The sequence below is a fragment of the Parathielavia appendiculata genome (assembly GCF_033297405.1).
Source record: "Parathielavia appendiculata strain CBS 731.68 unplaced genomic scaffold N657scaffold_10, whole genome shotgun sequence".
Lineage (NCBI taxonomy): Eukaryota > Fungi > Ascomycota > Sordariomycetes > Sordariales > Chaetomiaceae > Parathielavia > Parathielavia appendiculata.
In genome coordinates, this window is record NW_026944229.1 from 637,719 (window position 1) to 663,743 (window position 26,025).

Genomic DNA, 26,025 nt, shown 5'->3' on the forward strand with positions numbered 1-26,025 from the left:
AGAGAGGAAGAAAAGGAAGCAAGACATTGAAAGAAGAACGAAGCTTAAATACCAACACGAGGCAGCCATTTCTTCCCAAGTCTGGCGGTGGCACGCCGTGAACAATCCAGGCGAGCCAGGGTAGGCGATGTAGGGTTAGAGTAACGTTACGTTGTCGAATAAGGGTTGCCGATATCTGATACGAGCGGAAGATCCGGAAAAGGAAAGTCCGTCTCCGATGCCCCACCGGCTTTTTTCGTGGTTCCAAAAAGATTCCACATACCAGCTTCTCAGTCTCCTCGTTCGATAGGCGGGCAACGGCATCCTCATCGTCCCAGCAGCGAACTCCCAACAGCGGGCACGGCAGGTGCTATACATTTCACTTGTAGCCGATACGGAGTGGGTTCGTCTTTGACCTTGGTTCAACCCCGCACAATGATGGCCGGCAGTACCAGACCTGGCGGAGTCAAGTTTGTGGAGCACGACGCCGCCGGATTGCCTGTAAAGAGGAAGCAGGTTCATCAAGCCTGTCTCCCTTGCAGGAAGCGTAAGGTATCTTGGATGCCGGCTCCTCTTGGCTTCGTATTTGTTAACCCGGACATTTCCAGAAACGCTGTCACCATGTCGAAGATTCAGCCACAGCGGCCGCGGCGCAAATAGACCAAGACAATGGCGTTGCCACCATCGACCGTGGACCGTCGCGGCGTGCTCCAACAAACAGTACGGGAAGCTCTTCTGACAGAGACGCGTCCGATGCTGCCGCCCAACTTCTGCGCTTCTTTCACCACGCTATCGACAAGGCATCCAGAAGCACCCCACGACCCGACCAAACGCGGCAAACCTCACCGGCCCCGCCATTTCTAGGAGACCTCAATCCGGAAGGCATTCTCGTGGAAGCCAATCTGCCCCCAACCCAAGAACCGACGCAGACGGATGAGGCTCCTGACCACCAGATCGGATTTCTGCCGCCAACCTCTCCGCAGCAGCCGAAAGACTCTCCCGCTCAGCATCAAAGAACAGTCAGCATTGATAGTCCTCAAGTTGTAGCAGAAACACCAGGCCCGTTTTTCTCCGTGCCCCGGAGGGACGGCACGCGTCTCACAATTCATATCCAGGATACAGCCAAGCTTGCAACCCTGGCCCAATCAATCGTTGTCCGTGGTCTCGCCGACAAGGTGATGCCCTCAGACACGGAATGGGCGGCTTTGAGAGATATCTATCTCACCAAAATCCATCCAATCTTTCCCATATACGAGAAGACAACGCTTACGGATCTCACCAAGCAAAAGTGCCTCCGTCAGCTGATTCAAGCATCCGTGTGCCTCGCCGCGGCCACCGACCCAGATGCCCGCAGCTTACTCACATTCAAGTCGCCGACGGACGAGAGTGCCAAAGCTCATATCGTGTCGTATGACGAGTATTCCCGTGAAGTGGCCAATTTCATCAACGGCCGACTCGCCGAGCTGCAAGAGGGCCAACAAATATCGCTCACCTGCCAAATTCAAGTTATGGCATTGACTTGCCTCTACTGGCAGCCGGCAGATCCCATCGAGCGGTTCGCACCGCTCACCTTGTACGCCAAACTAGTCAGCTTGGTGCACACACACGGGGTCCATCTAGGACTTCTGGCGAGAACACAGACCGAAGGGAACGGAAAGGCCGCCGGGGCCAGACTGTTCAAATGCCTCTACGCCCTCGACCGATTGATCGGCACTATCTATGCGCGGCCGCTCATGTTCCACAACGTTGACCTCATACAAGACCCTCGACCAGACGCAGACGATTCGCCCATTTTCAGGCTCTTCATCTCTTTGATCCTTCTGCTCGACCAAGTCATTGAGATGTATCGTCCACATCCCAAGGTGAGCTACATCGACATGCCCGTTTTTGAACGCCTGGCCCTCGAAGCAGGCGCGCAATACGAGCCAGAAATTCTTCTTGGTACGTCCCTGAACTTCTCGACACTGTTGAGCGAGTGCTGACCGCCACTACACTTCAAGTCACCCTCGAAGTCTTGTACCACGCCATCGGCGCGCTCTCGGTCCGCATGCCCCGCAACCGTTTTCGAACTGCTCCGGAGTGTGACACTCTCCCTGGTCCTCGCACTCAGCATCTCCCGCCCAGCAGCGTGAATGCACGGCGATCTTATTCCGCCGATCGCATCCTCGATATCGTCCGGGACTACAAGCTCAGCCCCTTGCCCTTTGTTCCGTACGCCCTTACATTGTCTCTGAGCGTGGCGTACCGCAAGTGGCGGTTTAGCCAACTGCCGATGTTTCGGACCCGGGGAGGAGCCGACTTCAAGAAAGTGCTTCCCGTATTGCAGAGCATGGCCGACATATGGAGCAGCGCACGTATCAACGGGCAGCTGGGGCAGGCGGTCATGTTGAAGCTAGACCGGGGCGAAATCTTGAACAGAAAGCGGACCGAGAGGTCGGCTGAAGCCAGCAGGGCCAGTCAAGAGCAAACCAGCATGGAGCCTGAACAGGTCGCGGCTAGAGAGCTGCATAAGGGAGATGATCGACAAGCAACAGCCAACCCTTCTCGACGGAACCCTTCGCCGGCCGCTAACGAGTCCGATACCCCCCCTGATGCGCCGCCCTGCAGCCCACGCAATCCAGCGGAACCCACTCATGGCGACGGATCAACAATTGCCGACGTCAACAGCTCTCTTGCCCCGTCAACCAATATTCGTGGCCCATTACCATCACCCACAACATCGTCCTCATCCGATCAACGTGAAGGACAGCAACCGCAGTCTATGCCCCTGACATGGGCCGCCACATGGACTGCAGGCCACAACAACAATGCCGGCAACAGTTATGTCTCAACCGGCGTACCATTGCACGGCCCAGGCACCGGGGGCACTTCTCACTTGCACCAGGCACAGCCCAACATCTCCATATCAGCATATGAATACCCCCAGCTAGACGACGCGATACCCCTACCAGGCTCCGTGCTACCTCAGGCGATAGGATCCAACGACACCTCACCCCTGACGGGGTTATCAGATGGCAGTCTTGACGGTTTCTTAGTTGACGACGACGCACTTTTCAGGGCTTGGGATCCCCAGTTTGCGCAGTCGGTCGACTTTTCCTTTTGCAGCATTTTGGACCCGGGTAATCCCTTTGCTTGGCCAGAGTACTGTAATTACAGTTCTTGAAGTAGTGCACGGGAGAAAGGTGTTTCGGCGTTCGAATAGTTAGGTATGTTTGGCGTCGAGAATTCTAAAGCCTGTTTCCAGGGCCTGTATCATCTCCGTCGTGAGACTTTAGACACTGTATCCGTTCGGTACCGCAGCCAATCCGACCTGGTTCCAGACCTTGGCAGCAAAGCAGAGATTTTGTGAGAAGTGCGTCGTGGGCACTGTGCCCGGCGCGTCAACGACTCCTGGGACTGAACCTTGGAGCGAAACGGAAATTCTGTTCGAGAGGGAGAGGTAGGAAGGGGTCGTCATCAAGTTTTCAGCCGAGTTCAAAGCTGACAGTCCTTAAGGTTGGAGACTTTAAGCTTCACAGCGCCTCGAGGCTTTGGTCCCGACTCGTTTCCTCGTCTGCCGCGCGACGACTTTTTCGCCGCATCGAGAGTCTAAAGAGAGTTGCACAGTAGACAATGCGTGACACATGCACGCAGGAGCTGCAAACCGGCATGTTTTATCCCAATCCAGCCAAGAGCCACAATCTACCAATGGTTGAAATACCTTTGTCTGGGAGCGCACTCGGTGGACGTCGGGACTGAGCGCATCAGGACAAAGAGACAAAACATGATGGGACTGGACGGACCCCGCATCTCCATCTATCAATGTTTGCTTGTCATGGCCGGGGATTCCACGTGTCGTCGACAAGTCAACCGAGAGATATCCCTGGCTCCCATGCCTTATATTCTTTCTCACAGCTGGGTTGGGTCCCAATGTGTGGGGTCACTGCAGTGATTCTTGCATCTTGCTCTCAGCATTTCAGCTGATAGAAAGACTCGAGATAACATCCAGGCCTCGCATGGAAGGCGAATTGGCCATGGAGCGGCCGCAGATGCTGACAATTGCCCGGCCCATTGAGTCCCTCCTTTCAGGCGTCTCGTCAACTTCAGCCATCATCACGCGCTTCATCCGCTCGGTGCGCGTGGCCCACGCCGACCTCGCTGCCGTCACCCGCTATTTGCCTGACTTGCGACTGGTCTTGGAACTGGTGAGACATGAGCCGGCCGTGTCGGCGGCGCTCCAAGCGCAGATGCTCCTGGTTCTCGAGAGCTTCGGCAACGCTCTGATCTACATTGACACAATCCTTGCACGATGCTCGGAGAAGTGGGAATGGGTTGAATCCGGACGGAGTGAGATCTCGGGCTGCCGCAGCAGCCTGAACATATTCCGGGAAGCACTAGCCTTGGCCCTCCAGATCGCTAGCCTGTATGTCACCCCATCCTCCGTTCCTTGCCCCTGTGCTCGATGATTATGGAGTCTAACTCTCGGGTCGAAGCAGGGACATCTTACAAGACAGCGCATCTGATGTGAACACAGCCAATGACAGCATTACGGCCAAGGTGAAGCGGCTTCAGCATCTAGCTCAATCCACGAGTCACCAAAACAGCGAAGCTGAGCTAGTGCTATCACCCTACTTCGATCTAGTGTTGAGCTGCATATATCGCCCCAGAAGATCCTCCTCGCATTACGACACTGATGCTGGGGTCACGAGGTACCGCTCCCCGTTCGATACGGAAGTTTTCATTGCGCAGACTGTGCTAAAAGAGGCAGCAAAACATATCCCACGAGCGAGAGGGAAAGTCTCAAACATGTTGCAATCACTGACATACCGGACCATGTCAGCTCCAGTGCAACTGGCTCACGACCGACGCGACACGCCATCTCCAAGAGGGAGCCCGAGCCTGCTGTGTCATGGCATCCTGAGAATAACATCGCCCTGTCGTATTACACTGAGGAGCCTGCATCGTTCTACCCGATCCAAGAGCCAGCGAGATCACCACTGAGTCTGCCAGGATCTCCAACCTTGCCAACGCAGGAAGGCCATCCATCTATTGCCTCAACGATATTTTCCGCCGCCATTCATCAAACCAGTCTGGAAACATAGCTGTCCGTTCGCCATGCGATCGGAGCCTCGGGCTTCCCCAAGACACTTCGATCTAAAGTCTCCTCTCTATCCCCTGGATTCAACCCAGGACGCCAAAGTCGGTTACTTCCCACAGGAGTCGCGAGCGACATCTTTCGCTTCGCATGGTTCCGGTGGAAGCAGCAGCGGATGGATCCCACGTGCTTTGTTCACGATAAATCCTGTATCGGCTTATCACCCAGAATCTATGAATCCAGGACTTCCGCGTAGGGGGGCGTCATCGCCAGCCCCACTATCGCCAATGCCCTCCTCGTCACCACCCGAGTATAGCCAGACTTGGATCAACACCGCGACCCCGGCCAGTCAGGTCATCGTACCAGCTCCGGTAAAACAGAGTCCACATCAGCCTCCTATCGATGTCACTCCCAAGCGCCACCTCACAGACAAGGGCAAGGGCTCCGAGATCCTGCACATTGATACCTCGCCCACTTCGTGCTACGTAGCGACCAAGCACAGCAATAATGTCAAAATCTGGTCTATCCCCAAGAACGCACTCCATGGAACCATCAAGATCACATCCTATGTTCAGCCGCGCGTGCAGTCCCGCGAGTACTTCATCCGCAGCCACGCGATCCTCTCCAAGAACGCCACGCTGATTGGAACTACCTCCCACTTCGGACTTGCACTCGAGATCTACAACTTTGCCAAGGGCAGCAATGGCGTCAAAAAGGTCCAGGTTATCGAGGAAGTGCACCGGTGGGCAGCCAGCCCACGCGATGCGTTCCACAACGACTATGCAGGTCTGGCCGTCTACCGTCCCAAAATTGAGCGTATCGACCGATACTTCCTCGCCCGGCATCTTGGAGCCAAAACTCCCTTCCGCGAGGACCCCAATCACTCTATCGAGCTATTGAAAGCCGACCTGCCGTTCCTACCCAAGTTCCCCGAACTTGCCTACAGCTCCGACTCGCCCATCCTCGTGGCAACAGCGGCCCCAACACCAGGCGACCCTCCGCGCCTCAACTCAACAATTCTCATCGCTTGGCACGTAGCGCCGGTCACCAAACTTCACTCGCAGACCCCCAAACAGTCCAACACGTCCCTTCCGGACAAACAACGCCACGAACCCTACCGCGTACGCGTACGCGACTATCCGGCTCTCCAAACCGCCCTTCCAGCCTGTCTCGCCGCACACGGCAGCACCGCCGTCTCGGTCTGGATCTTCCGAGCAGACAAGCAGCGCAGCCACCCCGCTCAGCCCCACAAGCACCACAAGCACGACGGCCAGCAAGAACATCCTTCAGCCTCACCAGCAAATCATCCTACCCCAAGCTCCAGGCGACCTCCCCGAACCTCACCCCGTCCGCCCCGGACCGTCTCGTCCTCGTCTGGGACCTGCTGACCAACACCACACAGATCTTCTCTATCCCACCAAACGCGCAAACATGCATCTCGCCAGACTGCCGCCGCCTCGCCTACTGCAACGCGGCGTCCAACACCTTCGTCATCGTCGACGTCGCGTCCGCGACCGAGGTCTGGCGGTGGCCCGACGCGGCCCGGAGAACCGGGTTTGCGCCGTTTGGGCAGTTTGAGAATCTGAAGGGGGTGACAGTGTTTGATCTCAAGCGATGGGAGGATGCTGGTGGTCGGGGCTCGAGCGGTGGAGTCGGCGTGTATCAGGTTGGGGAGGGCGGGATGAGGTATGAACTTAGGATGGGGGATGAGGTGGTTGGGTTGATGTTGTGGATGCTGCGATCGGGAGGGTGAGGAGGCGGTAATTATTAGGGGGGGTATATGGGGAGAGAATGAGAGGATGCGCTGGGGTCGGTGCCATACTAGGTTGTGGTGAGAATTAATATGTTGCTGTTTGTTGATATTAGGATGGTTCTAGAGCTACTGTTCAGCGGCGGGCTCCCATGGTAGTTAGCGGTCAGCGATCTCCGGGGAGGCGGCAGCAACACTGAGTTTGATTGTCAGGAATTCAACTTCTGGGTATTGTTCACTTGTGGCTTCTTTGGACTCGCTCTTAGTCGTGTAGTTAAGTTCTCGTGTTCTCTCCGATTTTCTATAGCTTTTAACGTCATTGGCTATTGCAGGTTGATTGAGACTGAAGGTTGAATTCCGAGTGAACGTCAGGTAACTAATTAATAAAGACACAAAAATTTTCACTTTTCATGTTCAAGTGTCCGGACTTGCCCATTCACCAACACTTGCGCGGCTGACGGTGGCAGTGAGGTGAGATTGGAGATCCGCGCGTTCACACTCGATGGCATCACCGATGCCTGCAGTGGTCAGCTTGGAGTCGGATGGCATGCCAAATAATTGATCTTCGCAGATTTTGGGGAGGAACAGTGTCATGCTGACAGTTATCTTTTAAGGCCCAGAATCTCCATCGTGTTGCCATTGATCGAACTCGACGACTCCGGCAAAACCGTCAGAATCCAAGTGGTCGGATATGAGGCGAGACTTTGAGGTCTGAATTCCTCCGCAGAGGGAGATAACTTTGGGAGTTACAGTACCATGATCCGTAAGGAGATCGCCATTGGTCCTGCTCCGAATCAGCTGCCGGGTGTTAGTATGCCATTGGCAGGAGCATCCGTCGCTGCGGGTTCCATATGATTCAGGAAGGAGGTCTCCGCCCCCGCCACCGAACCGGGAGAGGTGGGGACGGCTTAGTGGCTCCTCCCGAGTCCTGAGTCCGGGGCTGAACTAAAAATAACTTTGTCGAGGCTTGCTCGTATTCGACGATTTCCGTGTGCTGAGGCTGCACGCCGACTGGGGCCTTTTATGCGGTCAGTGTGTTCGTGTCCGGGTCTCCCTCGCGGAAGCAGTCGCTGCGTCTTCCTTTGTTAGGGATGCATGACTCTTGCTCTTATGGATGGGGCGGAAGCTGAACCAATGGGCCGGGGCCGAACAACATTCAATGCTCCAGTAGCCCTTGAGGCAGCGCCAGCCTCTTTGCCCTGCCATGGCCGCTCCCTAGGCTGAGCATTGCCGTGTAAATCTCACCTCTTACGGCTGATGACTCGTGTTACCCCATAGAAACTCGTGATTTGTCCCAATTTGGACTTTCACGACTCTGGATTCTTCGTATCCTCCTCGACTCACGGAATCTGGGGCGGGAACCGTCATGGCGATGCTGCCGGTGAACCACTGCCATGGGGACTCCGCCAGGTGGCGTTGAGTATCTGATGATGCAGCGAGTTGGGATTCCGAGAGGTCGGTTATGTTCTCGAGTATAAGATGCCACGGTCTTCACCTGAGTTGGCCTCCCTTTCCAGCTCATCATCACAACATCCAGCACTCGAATCACAACATCTCTGACTCTCATAACTCAACTTGACTCTCACTCAACCACTCCAGACTCAATTCTACTTACTCTCGTCCTACAACACCGACATCACCACAAACACATTCACAATGAAGTACATCGCTGCCGCCCTTGTCCTCGCCGCCTCTGCCTTCGCTGCTCCTTCTGAGAAGCGCACCGAGACCTGCACGTTCGGCACCTACCGCTGCACCACCCCAAACACGGGCATCGAGATCTGCAACATCCAGGGCAAGTGGGAGCTCGTCGGCGACTGCCCCAAGGACACGTCCTGCCAGAACCTGCCCCAGAACGGCTTCGACCTCCCCTTCTGCACCGCCAACAAGGTCCAGGCCCGCAATGGTCGCCCCGGCCAGAGCCCCGGCGAGTCGTGCTCGACCCCGGGCAAGTACGACTGCTTCGGCGCCTACGCCATCCAGGTCTGCGACACCCAGAACGTCTTGCAGCTCGTCGGCAACTGCCCTGACCGCAGCCACTGCGAGTACCTCAACGGCATTCCCTTCTGCGTTGCCAGCGTCTAAGCGCGGCTTGGAATCTGATTTTGGAGCGAGATGGATGAGGGGTTCGGTTAGAGTTTTTGGATATATTCATCAGCATGCATGGCACACGGTTGGGTTTCTGTTCGTACCACTCCTTTCAGGCATAGCATTTTAGTATTTGTGTTGGGGATCATGATCACGATAGAGACGGATTCATAGCAATGTAGTATACACTATTCAATGAACCATTATATCTAGCACAATCACCGTCTCCAACTTTCCCTTGATTCGAAATGGTCCAAGGGTCCTAGTCCTTGCACCCTTGCCTACCTTATAAGTCTTCCCCAGCTTTGCTTATCAAACATGAGTCATCTCCACGTTTCTTATACCCATGCACGGCTGTCAGTATTTTCCTGCATGTGGGAGACAACTTGAAACTCAGCAATTCCGCATTGTCGCACGTTAGACTTGGTGGATAGTCTGAGAGAGCTTTATCTATTTTTACTGTTAATACAGAATGCCATTAAAAGCAATGCATATCTATCTTGAAGCCTGAAAAGACCTCCTTTACACTGAATGCTGCAAACCCAACCCGAAACCTCTCACTCGAACCAGACATCTTGCCCCTTGACCATGAGAATCACCACTGCATCATAAGACCCGCCAAACCTGTACCTGCCCTGTCTTTTCCCTGTTCGAACTATCCCCGGATCCCTCAACCCACTCCTGTATCAAAAAGTCCAGGAACTTGACCAGCTTGATCGTCGTCTCCCTGGCCGTCCAACCACGCTTACAAAGTTCCGCCACCTCGAGCCCATAGTTTGCTAGCCAGCGGTCATCCGCCACGACCCCAACCACAAACTGCTTGTAATGGTCCCTAGCCGTCCCTATGTCACCAAAAACGCCTCTGTCAGCCCATTCCCCTTCTGTTTGTTATTTCCCTTCAAAAGGGAGATGGAGGTGACTTACATTCACACTTATCCGGATCCAGCGCAGTCTCAAACCGTCTCTCCTCGAGCATCTGGATCCGCGCGTCGACCGCCCGGTCCAGGTCAATGTACGCCACGAGTTTCGCGCGGTCGGGCTCGACGGTATACCCCAGGGCAAGGTAATCGCAAATGAAGTTTGCGAAGTGGTCCAGGACGATCTCTCCCTCCCAGCGTTCGAGCGCATCCGCCGAATCGAAACCCAGTCGGCGGGCCATGCGCCTCCTCGCGAGGGCGGCGCGGATTGCGCGTACGTTGGGCGAGGCGGAGTGGGACATGATCACGCTTTACTGTGGGCTGGAAGTGAGATGGGCGGTTGCAGTTCTCTAGGTGATTGAGGGCTCAAGTGCGGTGGTTGAATCAATTCAGGGGTAGTTAAGTCTGCCGTGGAATTGCTGTGTCGTTATGTTTTTGTCGTTGCAGGGCCAGATTGATGTCAATTCTGGGAGGTCAGACATTCAAAACAATTAGAACACGAGTTTCAACTTGTATCTCTAGTTAAGTACAGGAGCGTCATGCTCTATTCTATGACTCCATGGTTGCATATGTGCATGCGTTGCATGCATGCAGTCGAACACATATGATGCGGATGGCCACTGCAGGCGACATACGGCGGTCCCGGTGTGATTCACATCGAATTAGAAACACCTCGAAATGGATGGATTTGCACTTAATCCAAGTAGATCAATCGGCTGCAGTCTGACATGAGGTGGCCGCGACCCTGAGGCCATTGAGGGCAACCAGCTTCGCGGCAGGGGACTTGGTGACATTTTTTCTTTTTTTGAATGACACAGGTCGCCCTGGGCGGCCGGATTTCCCGGATTCGAGGTTCTCAACTTCGTAGTCAGCATTTCCAAAGCAGACTGCGCTAAGAAGCATCAGGCTGAGTTCACTGAGCGGCTGACTCGCGACTGTGATCCTAGATTGGAGCCTACATCTGTCAGAACTTGGTTTATACCCACCAAGAACACAGCTCCGCAGACAAGTTCCGAGCGTCAATCGCCACTCGAAAAGGCTCGGCCGATGAAGTTGGCTAGATGCCCAATATCAGCTTCCCAGCCGCGACTTCCTGTACTCCGCCAGTGACATCAATGTGTGATGGGAAGGAACAACGTCGGCAGACGGTGCGCGAAGAGAAGGCACGAAATCTTATAAACCCCCTCTCTCCCCCTCACCCTTGTTTCATCCACGCGCTCTTGTCTTCTTCCTCCGTTCAAGTTGCATTCCCATGCTCCGTATAGCTTACATACAGACTCAGCCCTGCTCCATGAAATGACACTGATGCCATTGTCCTCATGACCATCTTGCTCGGGACCGGAATGTCGATCATGTTCAGCTGATGAGTCCAATCAGAGTCCGATGGTCGATTATGGTACCGAACAATCATTTCGATAGCGGCAAAAGGCGTGCAAAGAATCCAATCCAGCCGCGCACAAACCGTCTTTCATGGACCTCGGACGTTCGCTGGCTCGGCTCTCAGGGGTAAGATTGAGGCCCGAGTAGTACCAGCCTCGTTTTCCGGCTTACAAGACTGAATGGGTAGACATGAGACCTCTCTGTCGGATATGGCAACTTACTGGTCGAGTCTTGGGCTTCCTATGAGGCGTTGAGGTTTGTCCTAGCTGTGGAATCGGCACCTGAAATGCATCATCGGACAAATCAGACCGCCGCAGGGATAGAGAGACCTCACAGATCAAGCTCTGTCATGTGTGAGGGAAACCAGGAGCCTGCGCTACCGGCAGTAACAGCTCGTGATACGTAAGAAGGAGCAACGACGTTTGTGCAAACGATCTACTTTGTCCAGGTTCCTCCTGAACCCTTTTATGAAAGACAGACAATGCAAGCAACCAGGCCCGGGATTACTAACGCAAAACATCCAATCCCAGCGGACGTGTCGTTGAGCCGGGGTCTTCTCATCTGAGCAGGCTATTTTGGACTTGTCATAAATATGGAGCGGTGACGTGATCCCTTCGAAGTGGGACAAGAAAAAGCAGCATGAAATCTCAAGCATCACATTCCGGACCTGCAATCCGCCTCACATGCTGGCTCGTGTCTAAGAAGAGCATGCTGAGCATCTTCTCGGGCGCAGTGCGATCCAAGTCAATATGATCTTTAGGAAGGTAGCAGCCAACACAACACAGCGTCTCTGAGCAAGATATATTAAGCCTGCACATTCACCACTAACTCAGAAATCCCCATCACCGGTCCGACAACATGTACTCAGCCCGAGTAGCACGCGTGTCCCTGCATCACTCACCCGCCTTCCTCCCCCGCGGCGCCTCAATATGTGCCAGAAAAGCCCTACTGAGCACTACACGCGAATTGGGATCACAGGCCGATATTCCGAACTTCCCCTTCCAGCGTGCGTCCGGTCTGGAACCTCCCGCAGAGTTCGCGCGCCTGCGCAAGACAAACCCGGTGTCCAAGGTCAGGCTATACGACGGGTCGACGGCATGGCTGGTGACCAAGTACCGCGACGTGTGCCGGGTGGCAACGGACCAGCGGTTGTCCAAGGTGCCTCTTTATCTGACCTTCATGGGGAGGGCGCTGCTGACCGCGTTGGAAATGTGACACACAGGAGCGACGGAGGCCCGGGTTCCCCGAGTTCAGCGACGGCGGTAAGCAGGCTGCCAAGCAGAGGCCGACGTTTGTGGATATGGATCCGCCGGAGCATACGAGACACCGGTAAGGGGGTTTCATCATTGATCTTTTCTTGGCGGAGAACAAAAGAGCTGATGATCTCATGACAGGAACATGGTTGAGTCGTGGTTTACCCCTGAAAAGGTCAAGTCGATGCAGCCGTACATCGACAAGACAGTCAACGACCTGCTCGACCGGATGAAGGTTAAGGGATGCGCAGGCGGGCCCGTTGATTTTGTGGAGGAGTTTGCGCTGCCTGTACCCTCATATGTAAGGTTTTCTGTTAAATCTTGAGCTGGAAAGTCAACAGCTGACGGAGCTTCGATCAGATCATTTACACCATCCTCGGTGTGCCATTCGAGGATCTCGAGTTTCTGACGGAGCAGAATGCGATCCGCACCAATGGAAGCTCAACCGCGCGAGAGGCGTCTGCAGCGGCCGAGTAAGTCATTCAGAAGTAAGTTTAGTTAGGGGTGCAGCTAACGCGACTACTAGTGAACTCCTTCGCTACCTCACAGGACTCGCCAACAAACGCATGAAGCAACCCGAGAACGACCTGATCAGCCAGTTGGTGACAGAGCAGGTTGGGAGCGGGAACCTCGAGATGGCCGATGCTGTTCAGATGGCTTTCCTGCTGCTGGTGGCGGGCAATGCGACCATGGTGAACATGATTGCGCTGGTGAGAATTGTCTATCCCGGTTTGGGGCGACCACGACGGCCGACTAAATGCCTGCAGGGCGTCGTGACCCTGGCTCTGCATCCTGATCATCAGGCCGACTTGAAGGCCGACCCGGACAAGTGGGCTGCCCCATTCGTGGAGGAGCTGTGCCGCTACCACACGGCCTCGGCCATGGCCATCAAACGCACGGCCAAGGAGGATGTCGAAATTGGCGAAAAGGTAAAGATTGCCTCTGCTAAGTTGTACCCTGCTTCCATCACTGACCGACATGGGCGATCCCGCAGCTCATCAAGGCCCACGAGGGCATCATTGCCTCGAACCAGTCGGCGAACCGCGACGAGGACATCTTCGACAACCCGGATAAATTTACTATGTACCGGACGTGGCCCACAGAGGAGCCCCTGGGGTTCGGTTTTGGTGACCATCGCTGCATCGCCGAGCATCTGGCCAAGGCTGAGTTGACGAGTGTCTTCAGTAAGCTTCCCTCTAAGCCGTTTAGAGAAAGTTGCCTGACAGTTGATCATCAGGACACCTTTGTGGCCAGTTGCCCAATATGAGGCTGGCCACACCAATAGACGATCTTGAGTACACGCCTCTAAACAGCGATGTGGGCATCGTAAGAATGCGTATCTTTTTCTAAGTAAGGGGGCCGAGGCAGAGAAGCCGATGTGAGCACGGAAGTACTTGGCAAGAACGGACGATGCGAATTAAAGTACAATTTAAACCCTTGTTTGTTTGTTAGAGCGGAATTAGGTAACGTTAGTAAGTTTTACACATCATCTTCCTCCACCTTGACCTTTTATATTCTTTCTTTCTTTCCTCTTCATCTTTATCTTTATCTCCCCCTGCTACTCTATCTTTATCCTCCATTTTTCCTCTTACTTTTATTATTATGTCATTCTAGTATTTCTTCTTTCTTTCCTCTTCCTCTTTAACTGCTTCTTCCTCGCTGTATTTCTCTTCCTCTCTATCTTTCTCTTTCTATTTCTCCTTCTCTTAATTACTTTTCGCCTTCCTCTTCTCCCTCCTTATACTTTTTTCTCTATATTGTAGTATTTCTCTTCTCTCTTTCTTGTTTTCTTCCGTCCTTTGGTTTCTTTTATCACATTTCATATCTAGACGTCTAGTGTCCCCAATGTACCACGCACCGAACAAATCAGTGTTGGATTGTATATGCGGACTTGTTTAATGTGCGATTCTTATATTCACGACCTTTTGTGAGAGAGGTCAAGCCAATATTGATGGCTTGTTGTACCTTACATGTTACTTGCCTTAAGCCGTGGTATTCCATGCTTGAAGACCCCAATGGTTACTTGCAGATTACAAGTATGTTTAGTGCAAGTTCATCCCAGGAGAACTCTTGCTTACGAAGGGCAATCTAGGATACTCAATGGGAACCTAAATGAATTCATCAGCTAACTAGCAAAGATAGCAATAGCGCCTCGATCCTTTTGCCCGTTCCTCACACGGCTCCTTTTAACATGCGTATGGCTTAGTCGCCACCCATTTCGGGTTCGGTACTTGCATCCGAGCTTCTAGACGTTTCTACACTTCTGTTCCCGCGTTGGTGCCGCCCTGTCATGAGGCAACCCTCAGCCGGGTTGTCGAGCTTCCAAAAGCAGGTCTGCTGACGAGCTCATAAGTGCGGCGGAATGATACGTGTTTGTGACTTCAAGAACTGGGTCCTGACCACCTCCTCCGCTTCAAATACCGTGAATGGATGTTGACATCAAGACGCTCTTCCTGATGGGAATATCGACCACATGAGCTTGGCGGACATTGGATATGCCTGCCCCTATGGGCCTTTCCCGGATGCGTTGTTGGAAAAGCACCTTGGAGATCCAATTCGGCAACCTTCACACCGTTGCTATGTGTGCTGCTAATTTCGTCTCCCCAATCCTATCACATATCTGCCGTAGTCTCAACCTAGTCGTGGCCGCCCACGCCCATGACGTCTGGTTCACTGATCTCACTCGTCGACTTGGAATTTGCCGTTGAGGCGCTCATATCACCCCCCCTGGGGCGTATTTACCCAACCAAATCCCAATCAAGCATACCAACGCACATCAATAACTCCGATAGGCTCCTGAGTATTGCAACAATATCCATCCGGATATTGACATATACAGCCCACCGGTCCCAAGAACTCGGCACTTCACCCTCGCCGACCCACAACGGCAGTTCATGTTGGCGCCGAGATTTGCATCGGTTTAGTTGAAGCCCCATACTCGTGTCTCGACTGGTATAAGACAACGTGAGGTGAGCCTTGCCTTCTGCACTTCCCACGTTTTGCCGCCAGCCGCTCCTCGTCCTCGCGTTCATCCCTTGCCGTTGCTTCGACGACCGTACTCGAGCGTTCACCCTTCCTCGTCGCTGCGAACCAGCTTCTTCCGACCGATAGTGCCAGAACCGTAGAAACGATGCGGTGGACTACACAGTCTGCATTCCTCGCCCTCTCGGCGCTGGCCGAGGCGGCGCCCCAGTTTGGCGGTCCCGGTGGCCTCACAATGTTGCGCTTCGGATGTGCCAACATAGTGGTTGACAGAATAGATCCCCTCGTCAACCCCGGCCAGGTCCCTTCGCCTCACATCCACCAGATTGTCGGCGGTAACGCCTTCAACGTCACCATGCCCACCGACGACGTGGCCAAGCACGCCACCTGCACCTCCTGTGCCTTTGCCGATGACTTCTCCAACTACTGGACCGCGAACCTGTACTTCAGAGCCCGCAATGGCAGCTACAAGCGTGTTCCCCAGGGCGGCCATGCGTATGTTTTGCTTCCATCTCAAAAAGGAACAAGTGTGAAGGCTGACATACCATTCAGGTACCAATTCAACGACCGGTTCAGCACCCAGACACAGGGCGGTATCCTGGTGTACTATGTCTCGGCCCAGCCGGGCCAGATCACCGCCTTCAAGCCGGTCTGAAGAAACCCCCCTTTTCTCTGTACACGCACCATGCCCCTTCATAAGTACTGATTCTTCCCGCAGGGCTTCCGCATGCTCGTCGGCGACCCCAACATGCGCTCGCGCCCCGACACCAAGTTGAAGCGCCAAAACTGCTACCGTTGCTACACGGGGCCCAACTTCGGCGGCGACACGGGCGCCCCCTGCCAAGACGACCGCGTCGACAGCGAGGCGCTTCCCAACAAGCCTTGCCCGGGTGGCATCCGCTCTAACATCCACTTCCCCACGTAGGGCTCCCCTCCCCCTTCCTACACCCCCGACCCGAACCCACCCAACTAACAACGAACCCCTTCAACAGCTGCTGGGACGGCAAAAACCTCGACTCCCCCAACCACCAAGACCACGTCGCCTACCCGGTCAACGGCCCGGCCACCTTCCTCTCCCTGGGCGGCAACTGCCCGGCCTCGCACCCGGTGCGCATCCCACAACTCATGTACGAGGTCGTGTGGGACACGACGGGCTTCAACAATCAAAACGAGTGGCCGACCGACGGGTCGCAGCCGTTTGTGCTCAGCACGGGCGACCCGACGGGCCTGGGCCAGCACGGCGACTACGTCTTTGGCTGGAAGGACGACACGCTGCAGCGGGCAATGGACACGAGCGGGTGCTTTGGCGCGTCGTGCGCCAACCTGCGCATGCAGAGCATCGATACGGCGCGGCGCTGCGCTGTGAAGCAGGCCGCCAGGGAGGATTATGACAAGTGTATGTCCCTCGGTTACCCGGTTTTGTTGTTTCTCCCAATTGAGTTTGTTATGTTATGATGCGAAAGGGGGTATACTGACATGAACTGCGCTCTAGGGCTCGACAAGCTTCCGGGTGTGGAGATGTAAAGAGGGCGAGTTGAGGTTGAAGAGCTGGTTGACCGGAGGAGGGATTGATGTCGGTCGGTAGAGGAGACGACTAATCATTGTCACTGACGCTCGTTACATATCCAAGGGTTGGATGCTGAGCCCATGGCCCTTCGTTTCGTACCCCGACAAGCTGTGGTAATCCACTCCGAGGGCGCCAGTTGTTATCTGTACTTAAGTGATTCCGTTTCTTTCACTTTGTTGCCTACCATACAGTTTGCATAGCCGGTAGCATGACTGTAAGAGACGCGTCACCGTAGCAGCTCGAAACTGGCAACACAGAACGCGTGAAGCAAGACCAGCTGCAAACTTCTGTGTGCAAGCTGCGGTCTGTGCGATTCCGTGGAGGCGCGTGCGTGGCGGCTAGAGGGGGAAATTGGAGTCTATTTCGCTGTTTGTTCCTCAACCAGCCCATCATCTGCCCGAGCTGCCAGTGGCAACCTGAAGCCAAAAAACGAACATTAGGGACCTTCGACGGCGGCGGGAGACCGTGTGGAGCCGCGGAGTGGCAGAATGGAAAAATACCACGCTAACTGTTCTGAAATCCCCTGAATTGACCTCCCATGCTCATGTCGGCATTGAACGCGCCCGTGCCCATAAGTCCGAGGTTTGCTTCCCAGGGGCCCCTCTCGTAGTGATCCGGAGCAAACGAGTTGAAGTTGATGGGCGGCCCAGATGTAAAGAAGGGACCTACTCCGAACCCAGAATCATCGGCCTGAGACGCATGCGGGGCTTGAGGAGGAAACTCTGCGTTGCCGAAGTGACCTTGAGGAAAACTGTGGTTCATTGGGGCAGGTATGGGTTGCGGGGTCTGGTAGGCGGTGACTTGCCCATACGAGTAAGCGAGCGAGGTTGGAGTCTCCGGCAGGAAGCTCATGGACGCCACTGAGGCCTCTCGAGTGGGCAGCACGCTGCCCCTCGCTTCCCAAGACCTGAATGCTTTGTGAAGAGCGTCTTCAATGATTCTCGGGACGGCGTCCATCGGCAACGCATCGCGAGCTTGGAGCCGCCTTCCGGCATGTTCTTCAGCAGTCTTGGTGAACAGAGTCGGCATCTCGCTCAAGAGAAAGTGCTGGAAGCGGAGACTGGCGTGTAACTTGGAGGATGTAGGCACCATGTCCTCGGCAGGCTCGGGATCTTTGCTGATGTCAGCGAACTGCTCAGTACTCACCACTCAGCGAGGTCCGGCAATGCAATGTTCTACTCACATGGCGATGGGATTTCTTCATCGGGGAAGAGAAGTCGGTAGATGTCTCTCCATTTCTCTTCGTCTGTCTGCCGCCGCGAAGTGTGCTTCCTTGACTTCAGTTGCTTTTCCTGATAGGTGGTAATATCACCGGGAGGTACTAAATCCAGGACCTCGCAGGCCACAACTGACATCTCATGAGAAGCCAGCTCCTTGGCATCGCTGAATGTTTGCTTGCACCTCTGGCAGTGTGTTTTGTAATGCCTGCGGTAGAGATGCTCCCTTTTTAATCCTTTGTTAGCTGTAATCTTACGGAGAAGGACTAGTCACATACTTCAACCTGGAGATTGTTGACCAGGATCTGATACCGCACACTTCGTGGGTATGGATGTTGTAGGTATGCGGGTCATGCTTCCGGAATGGGCACGCAAACCTCTTTACAGGTTCTGAGCTGGGTTTCGACATGGAAGACGGTGGTCGATAGCGTTCTTCCTCGTCCTTATCTCGCTCGTCCTCTTGATGGGGTAAACGTGCATTGGGATGGAGCCCTTTGCCCGGAGCGTGACGGGACGACGTGCTTTTGCGGACGCGCCCTGAATCCCGATATTGACCGGAGCCGCCGCTTCTGTCACCAACATACTGCCTAACCAACGCATCCCAATCAAGGTTGAACCGGTCCCAGAGCTGTCCCATGCCTCTGTCAACTCGTTGTTGGAAAGTGCTCTTCCAGATTCTGGTCGCTGCAGGGATTCCGTCCGCTTCTAGCCAAGACTCCGGTTCCGACACGCTCTCGTCTGACATCCTGTCGCTTGTGCTATCACCCAAGCCCTGAGAGCCATCCACAGTGTGGGCAGACAGCGTGCTTGAACTTGTATGCGGCCTGACTGAAAGCCCTGGACTCGTTGTGGCAACTGGGAGGACCTTGCCGGTGCTTGCTGCTGACCACTCGCCACGTCCCGGAGGAGAAGAAGGCTGCGAGTCTATTGGGTGCAATGAGATGGGAGAAATATCCAAGGAAATACCCGGCGGGTGTGTCTGTGGCGACTTGGATTCCCCGCGACGGTCATGGTTCAAGAAAGCTTCAGCATGCTTGGAAAACTTGAGAGTCCGAGAACTTTCGACACGGCGAAGATTTGGCTGGAAAGAGTGCGGTGGCGTTGGAGCCACAAACCCGCGAGGTCTGATGAAAGGGACTGTCTGCGATGCTGGTGACTTCAGAGACTGTCCCCCAGGCGATGCCGTGTTCAGAATGGACGGATCAAAAGGCCGTGGAGGGGCTGTGAGCGGCCGTAACGGTGGAGGTAAAGGGGATATCGGAGAAACCGTCTCATCCAGTGCTTCCGAGGAAGCCGGGTGCAACTCCGGGGAAGGCTGGGCGGAGCGTTGAGTCGGGTTTCGACGGCTTGGTTGTGGATTTCGCAAGTACAGCTTGCTAATCAGGTCGCTGACGTTGCCCTCATGTCTGACCTGAGCATCACGGTATGCCGCTTCCGCAATTTCATCGGGTGTTGTTGTTCCAGTCGCGAAGAACTCAAGCATATCCTGCAGAGAAAGGGGTTCTTTTAAATCCATTGTGCGGCCGGTGGTCGCTGACGTCCACACAATCCGGAGTTTTGTGCCTTTGGCGCGCTCCTCCCGGCTGACAAGGGCCATCCAAGACGCCTCAACCTTCGGTTGATGAAGCAGCCCTTCGATGACACGAGTGTGCTGCCAGTCGGATCTGTCCTTCCCCTCGTCATAGTGCCTGCCCACATGGTCCAAGTAGTCGTTGCGTGACGAAACGAAGGTAGCGCAGAATCCACAGCCCCAGGCGCTTCGGATAGGTGCGTACTTGACAGCATCACCTGTGGTCAAGGCAGGATCAAGGCTATGGTCTTCCCTGAGATGCTCTTCCAAGAGAGTTGCTCGCGGGAACATTGCTCGGCAGCTCCTGCATGGGTATCGTTCCCGCCGGTCGTGGAGCTCGAATTCATGGAGCTTCCACTCTGTCTTGGAGTCGAACGCCGCATCGCAGAACGTGCAGAAATAGCGAGGACCCTGAGGAACGCTGTTCTTTCGGTGTTCTTGTAACATTGGGCTGGAACCTGAAATGGGTGACTCCATCAAGGACTGGCGTACTGAGTACCGTGTCGAGGCGGAAGCGGTTGATGCCCTGACGGAGAAGATGCTGGGCACGGCCGAATCTCGGCTGGCCGCCGTCGAGGCAAACGAAGCCCACGACTCCCTAACCACCGCATCTTCCATCACCCGCTCTTCGTGCCGGGAACCGGGGACAGCGTCTTTGGCTGTGCCCGTCAGGGAAGCATGACTTATTGGAGGCACATCAGGGTCCATGCCCTGCGGTACACCGGGTCGTGGGATGCCAACAGCGTGGACTGCTGTAGCCATGTCGTTTTCCGGGGGCGAGGCCATGATCTGGTGCTCGGGATGTTGTGGGTCCATGTTGATGGTGCGGTTGGATAACAGCAACAGATGTCGTGGAAGGTCCGGGGTGTGTATGCGCGAAACGCGCTCGATGTCGGCTATTAGAACCTAGGATGAAAGGTGGCTCTATCAGACACGGAGAACGGATTCCGCGGACCACGTCGCGTCCTGACGAACAAGATGTTGTAGGGGGCAGCCTGGCGCTGCGATGGGTGTAGCCACGGGCGTCGTGAAGACTGGCGTGGCTGCGCGTCGAAGGTTTTCGAGGACGAAGGCGACCAGGCACCAACTCCGCCATCTGCGCCATCGTGTCCAATTATTATATGACGTAGCGAAGATGGTGTCCTGGACAAGGCTGCAAGGGCCGGTTGATGACTCTCATCGCAGCTGCGCACAATTCCTGGGGTCGAGATTGCCTTTTCCTATCGCGGTGCGGCTGACAAACGAGAGCGGAAAGGCGCCGAATCGCCGGCCAGTGTTTCGAGAGCTTCCCGACTTGCTGATTGGTCGAGGTCACCGTTTCAAGAGGGACGTCCAATTACGGCAGCATCCCCGGACACTTTCCTTCAACCTGTCGCCGGCTGAGGTTTGTCTTCTGGAATTGGACTCCCTTTTCCTGCTTCTCATGTCATTTCCTGCGATACCTTCGTTAAGACTTAAAGAATGCACAGCATTACTGCATATTCCATACCGGCACTGGGAGGACCAGAACGGAAATGTCAGCTAGACGAGTTCCTTGCAGCGAAAGGGCTGAGAAGGATGGAGGCCTCGGTCAGCCTCCCGGGACATTCTTTGGGTCGGTGCATGGGTTAATGCTACTGATAATGGAGAAACATAATCAAACATGATGTACGACTCGACCGATGGGGAAGGATCAGAGCGATAACCGGGCGGCCTCGCCGTGGGTTGTTCATCGTCCCAACCAAGCCCTATGCGATGAGACATGGCGGTGCATCTCTGCTGGTGTCCGGCTTGCCTGTTCGAGACTTCGAACTACAGGGAGCGGGCTTGGGAGAACGGGACGAACGGGACCATGGGGCGGTACGGAGCAGAGGGTTGGAGATCGGGCACTCTGCAACCGAGGATCATGGCCAATGACCGCGGGACCCAGAGAGCACATATTGATGACGGACCAGGGGCATGAGTGGTAGGGCTGAGACGACTTGTTCCGCAACAGCCGATCTAAAATGCAAAGTCCGATTGGTCGCATTCCCGAGGAACTGAATTGCAATGCCAAGCAGATGGGGCCCGGGACTCATTTTTTGTCAGCCAGCTGTTGGCAGGTGCGGAAACGAGCCACAAGCGCCAAGCCAGAGGAGCCCCACAAGAACCGTGCGCAAGCTCCCGTCCTGGCGCAAAAATTTCGAAAACTTCAGACCGGGAAAAATACACAACCAAGAGAGCAACTGCTAGCCGCATCTCACACCGGTGGCCATTGATCAGTTGGGACGGGTCGACACGCCCCCAGAGCCGTCACACACAGCGCGCCGCTATATCAGTATCCGAACCCAAACATTCGGTCAAAATGGTGGTAGTCAATTACCTGCTCTTCGAGAGCGCCGTCGGCTTCTCTTTGTTCGAGGTGGTGCACCAGGCCGATACCGTCGGCCTGGAGCTCCCCGAGGTCAAGGATGCAATGAAGAGCCTCGACAAGTTCGGCAAAATGGTCCAATTGCGCAGTTTCAACCCATGGACGTATGTATCCCGCCAACGGCTTACACTCTGGCCTCATCGGCGCACAACGTCTGCACCAGGCTAGATATGTGTGTGTCTCGCGTGTGGTGCCCCCGACTAACGGTCTCCAGCTCCGCGGCCCACGGTTTGGAAGCGATTAATCTCATCTCTGAAGGGATCATGCCCGACCACCTCAAGAACACCCTCGAACTTAACCTGCCGCAGACCAGCGGAAAGAAGAGCAAGATTGTGCTCGGCGTGGTCGACAAGCGGATAGCGGGCGAGATCAGTGCTGCATTCCCCGGTGTCCAATGCGAGGCTGCCGACACTTCCGAAGTTGTTGCTGCACTCCTGCGCGGCATCCGTCTGCATGCCAACAAGCTGCTCAAGGGCCTGCAGGAGGGCGACATCAACCGCGCTCAGCTGGGCCTCGGCCACGCTTACTCCCGCGCCAAGGTTAAGTTCAGCGTTCACAAGAACGACAACCACATCATTCAGGGCATTGCGACGCTTGACGCGCTCGACAAGGGTATCAACCAAGGTGCCATGCGTGTGAGGGAGTGGTATGGCTGGCACTTCCCCGAGCTCATCCGGATCGTGTCCGATAACGGCACCTACGCAAAGCTGGTTCTTGCGATCGGCGACAAAAAGACGCTTACTGACGAGAGCGTCGACGATCTCGCGAATCTCTTAAATCAAGACCAGGACAAGGCGGAGGCTATCGTTCAGGCCGCCAAGATTTCCATGGGTCAGGACATCAGCGAGTATGATCTCGCCATGGTCAAGGACCTCGCCGCCAACGTCTCCAAGATGGCCGATTACAGACGCATCCTTGCCGAGTCGCTCGACAAGAAGATGGGCGATGTCGCCCCCAACCTGCAGGTCATCCTTGGCACGCCTGTCGCCGCCCGCCTCATCTCCCATGCCGGCTCCCTCACCAACCTCGCCAAGTACCCCGCCTCCACGCTCCAGATCCTTGGTGCCGAGAAGGCCCTCTTCCGGGCGCTCAAGACCAAGGGCGCGACCCCCAAATACGGTCTGCTCTACCAGAGCTCATTCATCGGGCGTGCCGGCCCCAAGGTCAAGGGCCGCATCTCGCGGTATCTGGCCAACAAGTGCTCCATTGCCAGCCGTATCGACAACTTCTCGGAGAAGCCGACGAGGCGCTTTGGTGAGGTCATGCGGGATCAGCTGGAGCAGCGTCTCGAGTGGTACGCCAAGGGCACCAAGCCAATGAAGAACATCGAGGCCATGGACAAGGCTATCAAGGCGGTCATGGCCGATGGCGATGACATGGATATTGACGAGGAGATGATCGATCACCCATCCGCCAAGGGGAAGAAGGACAAGAAGGACAAGAAGGACAAGAAGGACAAGAAGAAGGAGGACAAGGAAGAGAAGAAGGAAAAGAAGGACAAGAAGCGGAAGAGCGTCGGCGGTGAGGATGTCGAGATGGCAGACGTCGCCGAAGGCGAGAAGAAGAAGAAAAAGAAGAGAAAGTCGGTGGCTGCCGAATAGCTTGCCAATGCTTGCTATGTCTGTTGGACGGCGCGCACTTTCTTTCTTTTGGTTGATCTTCGCTCTGCTTTCTTGGAGTTCTTGTGTGGGTCGGGGTAGGGCAAAACGGAGTTCTTTGGTTGTGTCTAGATGGCTTATTGTTCAATGGGATGTATCATACCCTCAAATGGAATGGAAACGAGGTAGAAGTCTATCTACTTAGTCGGATCCAATGCCGTGGAGTCTTCCCTGGTAGAAGCCATGCCGATGAAGCATACGGACCACAGCGGCCCGGGAATAGGCATCGGGCAACATCATAGTACCAGCGAACTAGGCTGCTAACCATGCCAAATGCTGAGCCAAGATCCCAAACAACGCCACACGCCGGCTACTCATATCCGTAAGAACATTATCTCGTCCCGCAGAATCGATAACACCTCTGACTTCGCCATACAGTTCATGCTCCCTCGCTACCAAACTCCTTGGTCCACTCCTCGTTCTTCTCGAGGTCGACTTGCGATACAGTTGGCCTGCTGGCCTTGATGGCCCTGATGAAGTCCTTCTTCTCCACCATCGGCTCGAGCAGCTCCTCCGAGCGCACCTTTTCCCATGTCATCTCCTCGGCATCCGGGTCGCCTGGTGAACAGGGTGTGAGTTTTTGTTTGCCGTCAACCGTTACCTGCCAGAGTCAGTAAAAGGTATGCATAGAAAATTCATGGTAGACTGGGGACAGGAGCTTACCCTCTTGAAGTGTGTCGCTTGCTGGATTTTCCTCACGGGCTGCATCAGCGCGTCCTGTACCACGATACTAATGTCCGACCCGGAGTATCCCTCTGCCGCTATGGCCAGCTCGCGGAAGTCCTCTGATTTTAGCGCCGTAGGGGTGTCGCCCACTGCGAGTTTGAACATGGTCGTCCTCGCGGCTAGGTCGGGCAGGCTGATGTGCACGCGCCGCTGGAAACGGCGACGGATGGCGGCGTCGAGCTGCCAGGGGATGTTGGTGGCGCCCAGGATGAGGACGCCCTTGCTGTCTTTGCCTACGCCGTCCATTTGAACGAGCATTTCAGTTTTTATTCGGCGCGAGGCTTCGGATTCGCCTTCTCCGCGGGGCCCGCACAGCGCGTCGATCTCGTCGATGAAGATGATGGAGGGTTTGTTCTCGCGGGCCATGGCGAAGAGCTGGCGGACTAGCCTGGAAAGAGAGTTTGTCAGTACGTAAAGCGGCCCGCGCAGAAGGAGTGGTGGCTGACCTTTCGCTCTCACCCATCCACTTGCTCACCAGATCCGAACTGCTCACACTGAAGAACGTGCTCTTTGCCTCCGTCGCGACCGCCTTGGCCAAGTAACTCTTGCCCGTGCCCGGCGGCCCGTAAAGCAAAATCCCCTTCCACGGCTGCCTTTTCCCTTGAAAGAGGTGCGGGAACTTGATCGGCAACAAAACGGCCTCCTTGAGCGCCTCCTTTGCGCCCTCTAACCCCGCCACATCATCCCAGCTCACATTCGGCCGCTCCTGCAAAATGGCCCCCGCCAGCGCGCTACGCAGCTTCTTGCTGTCCTCGTCGAGCTCCGGCCCATCCTCGCCCGCCTCCTTGCCCTTGCCCGTGCCGCTCGTCGAAGTGCCGTTAGCACCCACCATCCCGGGCTTCTTGCGCTTGCCTTCGGCGTCAGCGAGGTGCGCTTTGAGCTTCTCGGCCCGGTCCATGTACTCGGCTGTCTTGGCTCGGATCATATCTTTGGACTTGGGGTTCTTCTCCCATTTTAGGGCCAGCATGAAGAGCTCAAGGGATTGGTAGTAGAGCTGGTAAGCCTTTTCGTAGTGCCCGGCATTGTCGGCATCGATGGCAAGGCGGACTTGTTTGATTGCGCGATCAAGGAAGTCGGTATTGGACATGGTGGGCAGCGGTGTGTTTTCGTCTGGGAGTGAAGTGGAGGAGGGTGACTGGTCGCAGTTGCGTGGGTTTGGTTGCTGATTCAGGTTCGGGGGCAACCTAAAAAGGTTTTGCGCTACCGCTAACAGCGTAAGTCGGGAATCCCGACTCCTGGTCTTTCGCCTGGTTTGAGTCTTGTCTGAACCGAGCGATCGGAATTGTCTAGGAGCCGGTGCGTGGTGGGAAGGGTGCGCTGTTTGGTGGTCGCTTCCTGGTTCTGGATGTGCAAAGCCATTCGTCAATCTCAGGCTGCCGTTGACCGGGAAGCAGGAGCGCGGGGCTGACGCACTGGCTTTGGTTCTGCGGGGCGGTCTTGGGAGTGAGGTGTTAGGAACATATGCGTCGTGACTA

At 55.2% G+C, this 26,025-nt stretch overlaps 10 protein-coding genes across 10 annotated transcripts; 7 read left to right on the forward strand and 3 right to left on the reverse strand.

The window, feature by feature from the left end:
- The first annotated feature begins 286 nt into the window (after positions 1–286).
- Positions 287–3,319, forward strand: N657DRAFT_600220 (uncharacterized protein). The gene is made up of 3 exons (XM_062790073.1): positions 287–531; positions 588–1,920; positions 1,980–3,319. Exons 1-3 carry the CDS (start codon positions 415–417, stop codon positions 3,140–3,142), a joined length of 2,613 nt encoding a protein of 870 aa, XP_062645747.1. The 5' UTR covers positions 287–414; the 3' UTR covers positions 3,143–3,319.
- Positions 3,320–5,073: 1,754 nt separating this feature from the next.
- Positions 5,074–6,806, forward strand: N657DRAFT_576931 (uncharacterized protein; the record flags this gene model as incomplete). The annotated part of the gene is made up of 2 exons (XM_062789219.1): positions 5,074–6,252; positions 6,372–6,806. 2 exons carry the CDS (start codon positions 5,074–5,076, stop codon positions 6,804–6,806), a joined length of 1,614 nt encoding a protein of 537 aa, XP_062645748.1.
- A 1,653-nt stretch (positions 6,807–8,459) lies between these two features.
- Positions 8,460–8,888, forward strand: N657DRAFT_635424 (uncharacterized protein; the record flags this gene model as incomplete). Its single annotated transcript, XM_062791342.1, has 1 exon — positions 8,460–8,888. One exon carries the CDS (start codon positions 8,460–8,462, stop codon positions 8,886–8,888), a length of 429 nt encoding a protein of 142 aa, XP_062645749.1.
- Positions 8,889–9,415: 527 nt separating this feature from the next.
- N657DRAFT_600227 (uncharacterized protein) lies at positions 9,416–10,050 on the reverse strand (the record flags this gene model as incomplete). Its single annotated transcript, XM_062790074.1, has 2 exons — positions 9,416–9,733; positions 9,816–10,050. The coding sequence occupies 2 exons, from the start codon at positions 10,048–10,050 to the stop codon at positions 9,498–9,500; spliced, it is 471 nt and encodes a 156-aa protein (XP_062645750.1). The 3' UTR covers positions 9,416–9,497.
- Positions 10,051–12,046: 1,996 nt separating this feature from the next.
- N657DRAFT_657479 (cytochrome P450) lies at positions 12,047–13,791 on the forward strand (the record flags this gene model as incomplete). The annotated part of the gene is made up of 9 exons (XM_062794816.1): positions 12,047–12,061; positions 12,167–12,346; positions 12,411–12,517; positions 12,583–12,742; positions 12,802–12,914; positions 12,968–13,151; positions 13,209–13,370; positions 13,436–13,625; positions 13,679–13,791. 9 exons carry the CDS (start codon positions 12,047–12,049, stop codon positions 13,789–13,791), a joined length of 1,224 nt encoding a protein of 407 aa, XP_062645751.1.
- Positions 13,792–15,571: 1,780 nt separating this feature from the next.
- Positions 15,572–16,947, forward strand: N657DRAFT_635427 (uncharacterized protein; the record flags this gene model as incomplete). The annotated part of the gene is made up of 5 exons (XM_062791343.1): positions 15,572–15,918; positions 15,976–16,072; positions 16,142–16,344; positions 16,416–16,819; positions 16,916–16,947. 5 exons carry the CDS (start codon positions 15,572–15,574, stop codon positions 16,945–16,947), a joined length of 1,083 nt encoding a protein of 360 aa, XP_062645752.1.
- A 547-nt stretch (positions 16,948–17,494) lies between these two features.
- N657DRAFT_657481 (uncharacterized protein) lies at positions 17,495–20,593 on the reverse strand (the record flags this gene model as incomplete). The annotated part of the gene is made up of 3 exons (XM_062794817.1): positions 17,495–18,102; positions 18,174–18,433; positions 18,486–20,593. 3 exons carry the CDS (start codon positions 20,591–20,593, stop codon positions 17,495–17,497), a joined length of 2,976 nt encoding a protein of 991 aa, XP_062645753.1.
- Positions 20,594–20,688: 95 nt separating this feature from the next.
- Positions 20,689–21,394, forward strand: N657DRAFT_102641 (uncharacterized protein). The gene has a single exon (XM_062785735.1). The coding sequence runs from the start codon at positions 20,784–20,786 to the stop codon at positions 21,300–21,302; it is 519 nt and encodes a 172-aa protein (XP_062645754.1). The 5' UTR covers positions 20,689–20,783; the 3' UTR covers positions 21,303–21,394.
- Positions 21,395–21,958: 564 nt separating this feature from the next.
- Positions 21,959–24,008, forward strand: N657DRAFT_647501 (Nop domain-containing protein). Its single transcript, XM_062793327.1, has 2 exons — positions 21,959–22,270; positions 22,381–24,008. Exons 1-2 carry the CDS (start codon positions 22,101–22,103, stop codon positions 23,765–23,767), a joined length of 1,557 nt encoding a protein of 518 aa, XP_062645755.1. The 5' UTR covers positions 21,959–22,100; the 3' UTR covers positions 23,768–24,008.
- N657DRAFT_622530 (AAA-domain-containing protein) lies at positions 23,889–25,918 on the reverse strand. Its single transcript, XM_062790650.1, has 3 exons — positions 24,997–25,918; positions 24,488–24,938; positions 23,889–24,425 (listed from the first exon to the last, which is right to left on the reverse strand). Exons 1-3 carry the CDS (start codon positions 25,635–25,637, stop codon positions 24,204–24,206), a joined length of 1,314 nt encoding a protein of 437 aa, XP_062645756.1. The 5' UTR covers positions 25,638–25,918; the 3' UTR covers positions 23,889–24,203.
- Between the last annotated feature and the right edge of the window lie 107 nt (positions 25,919–26,025).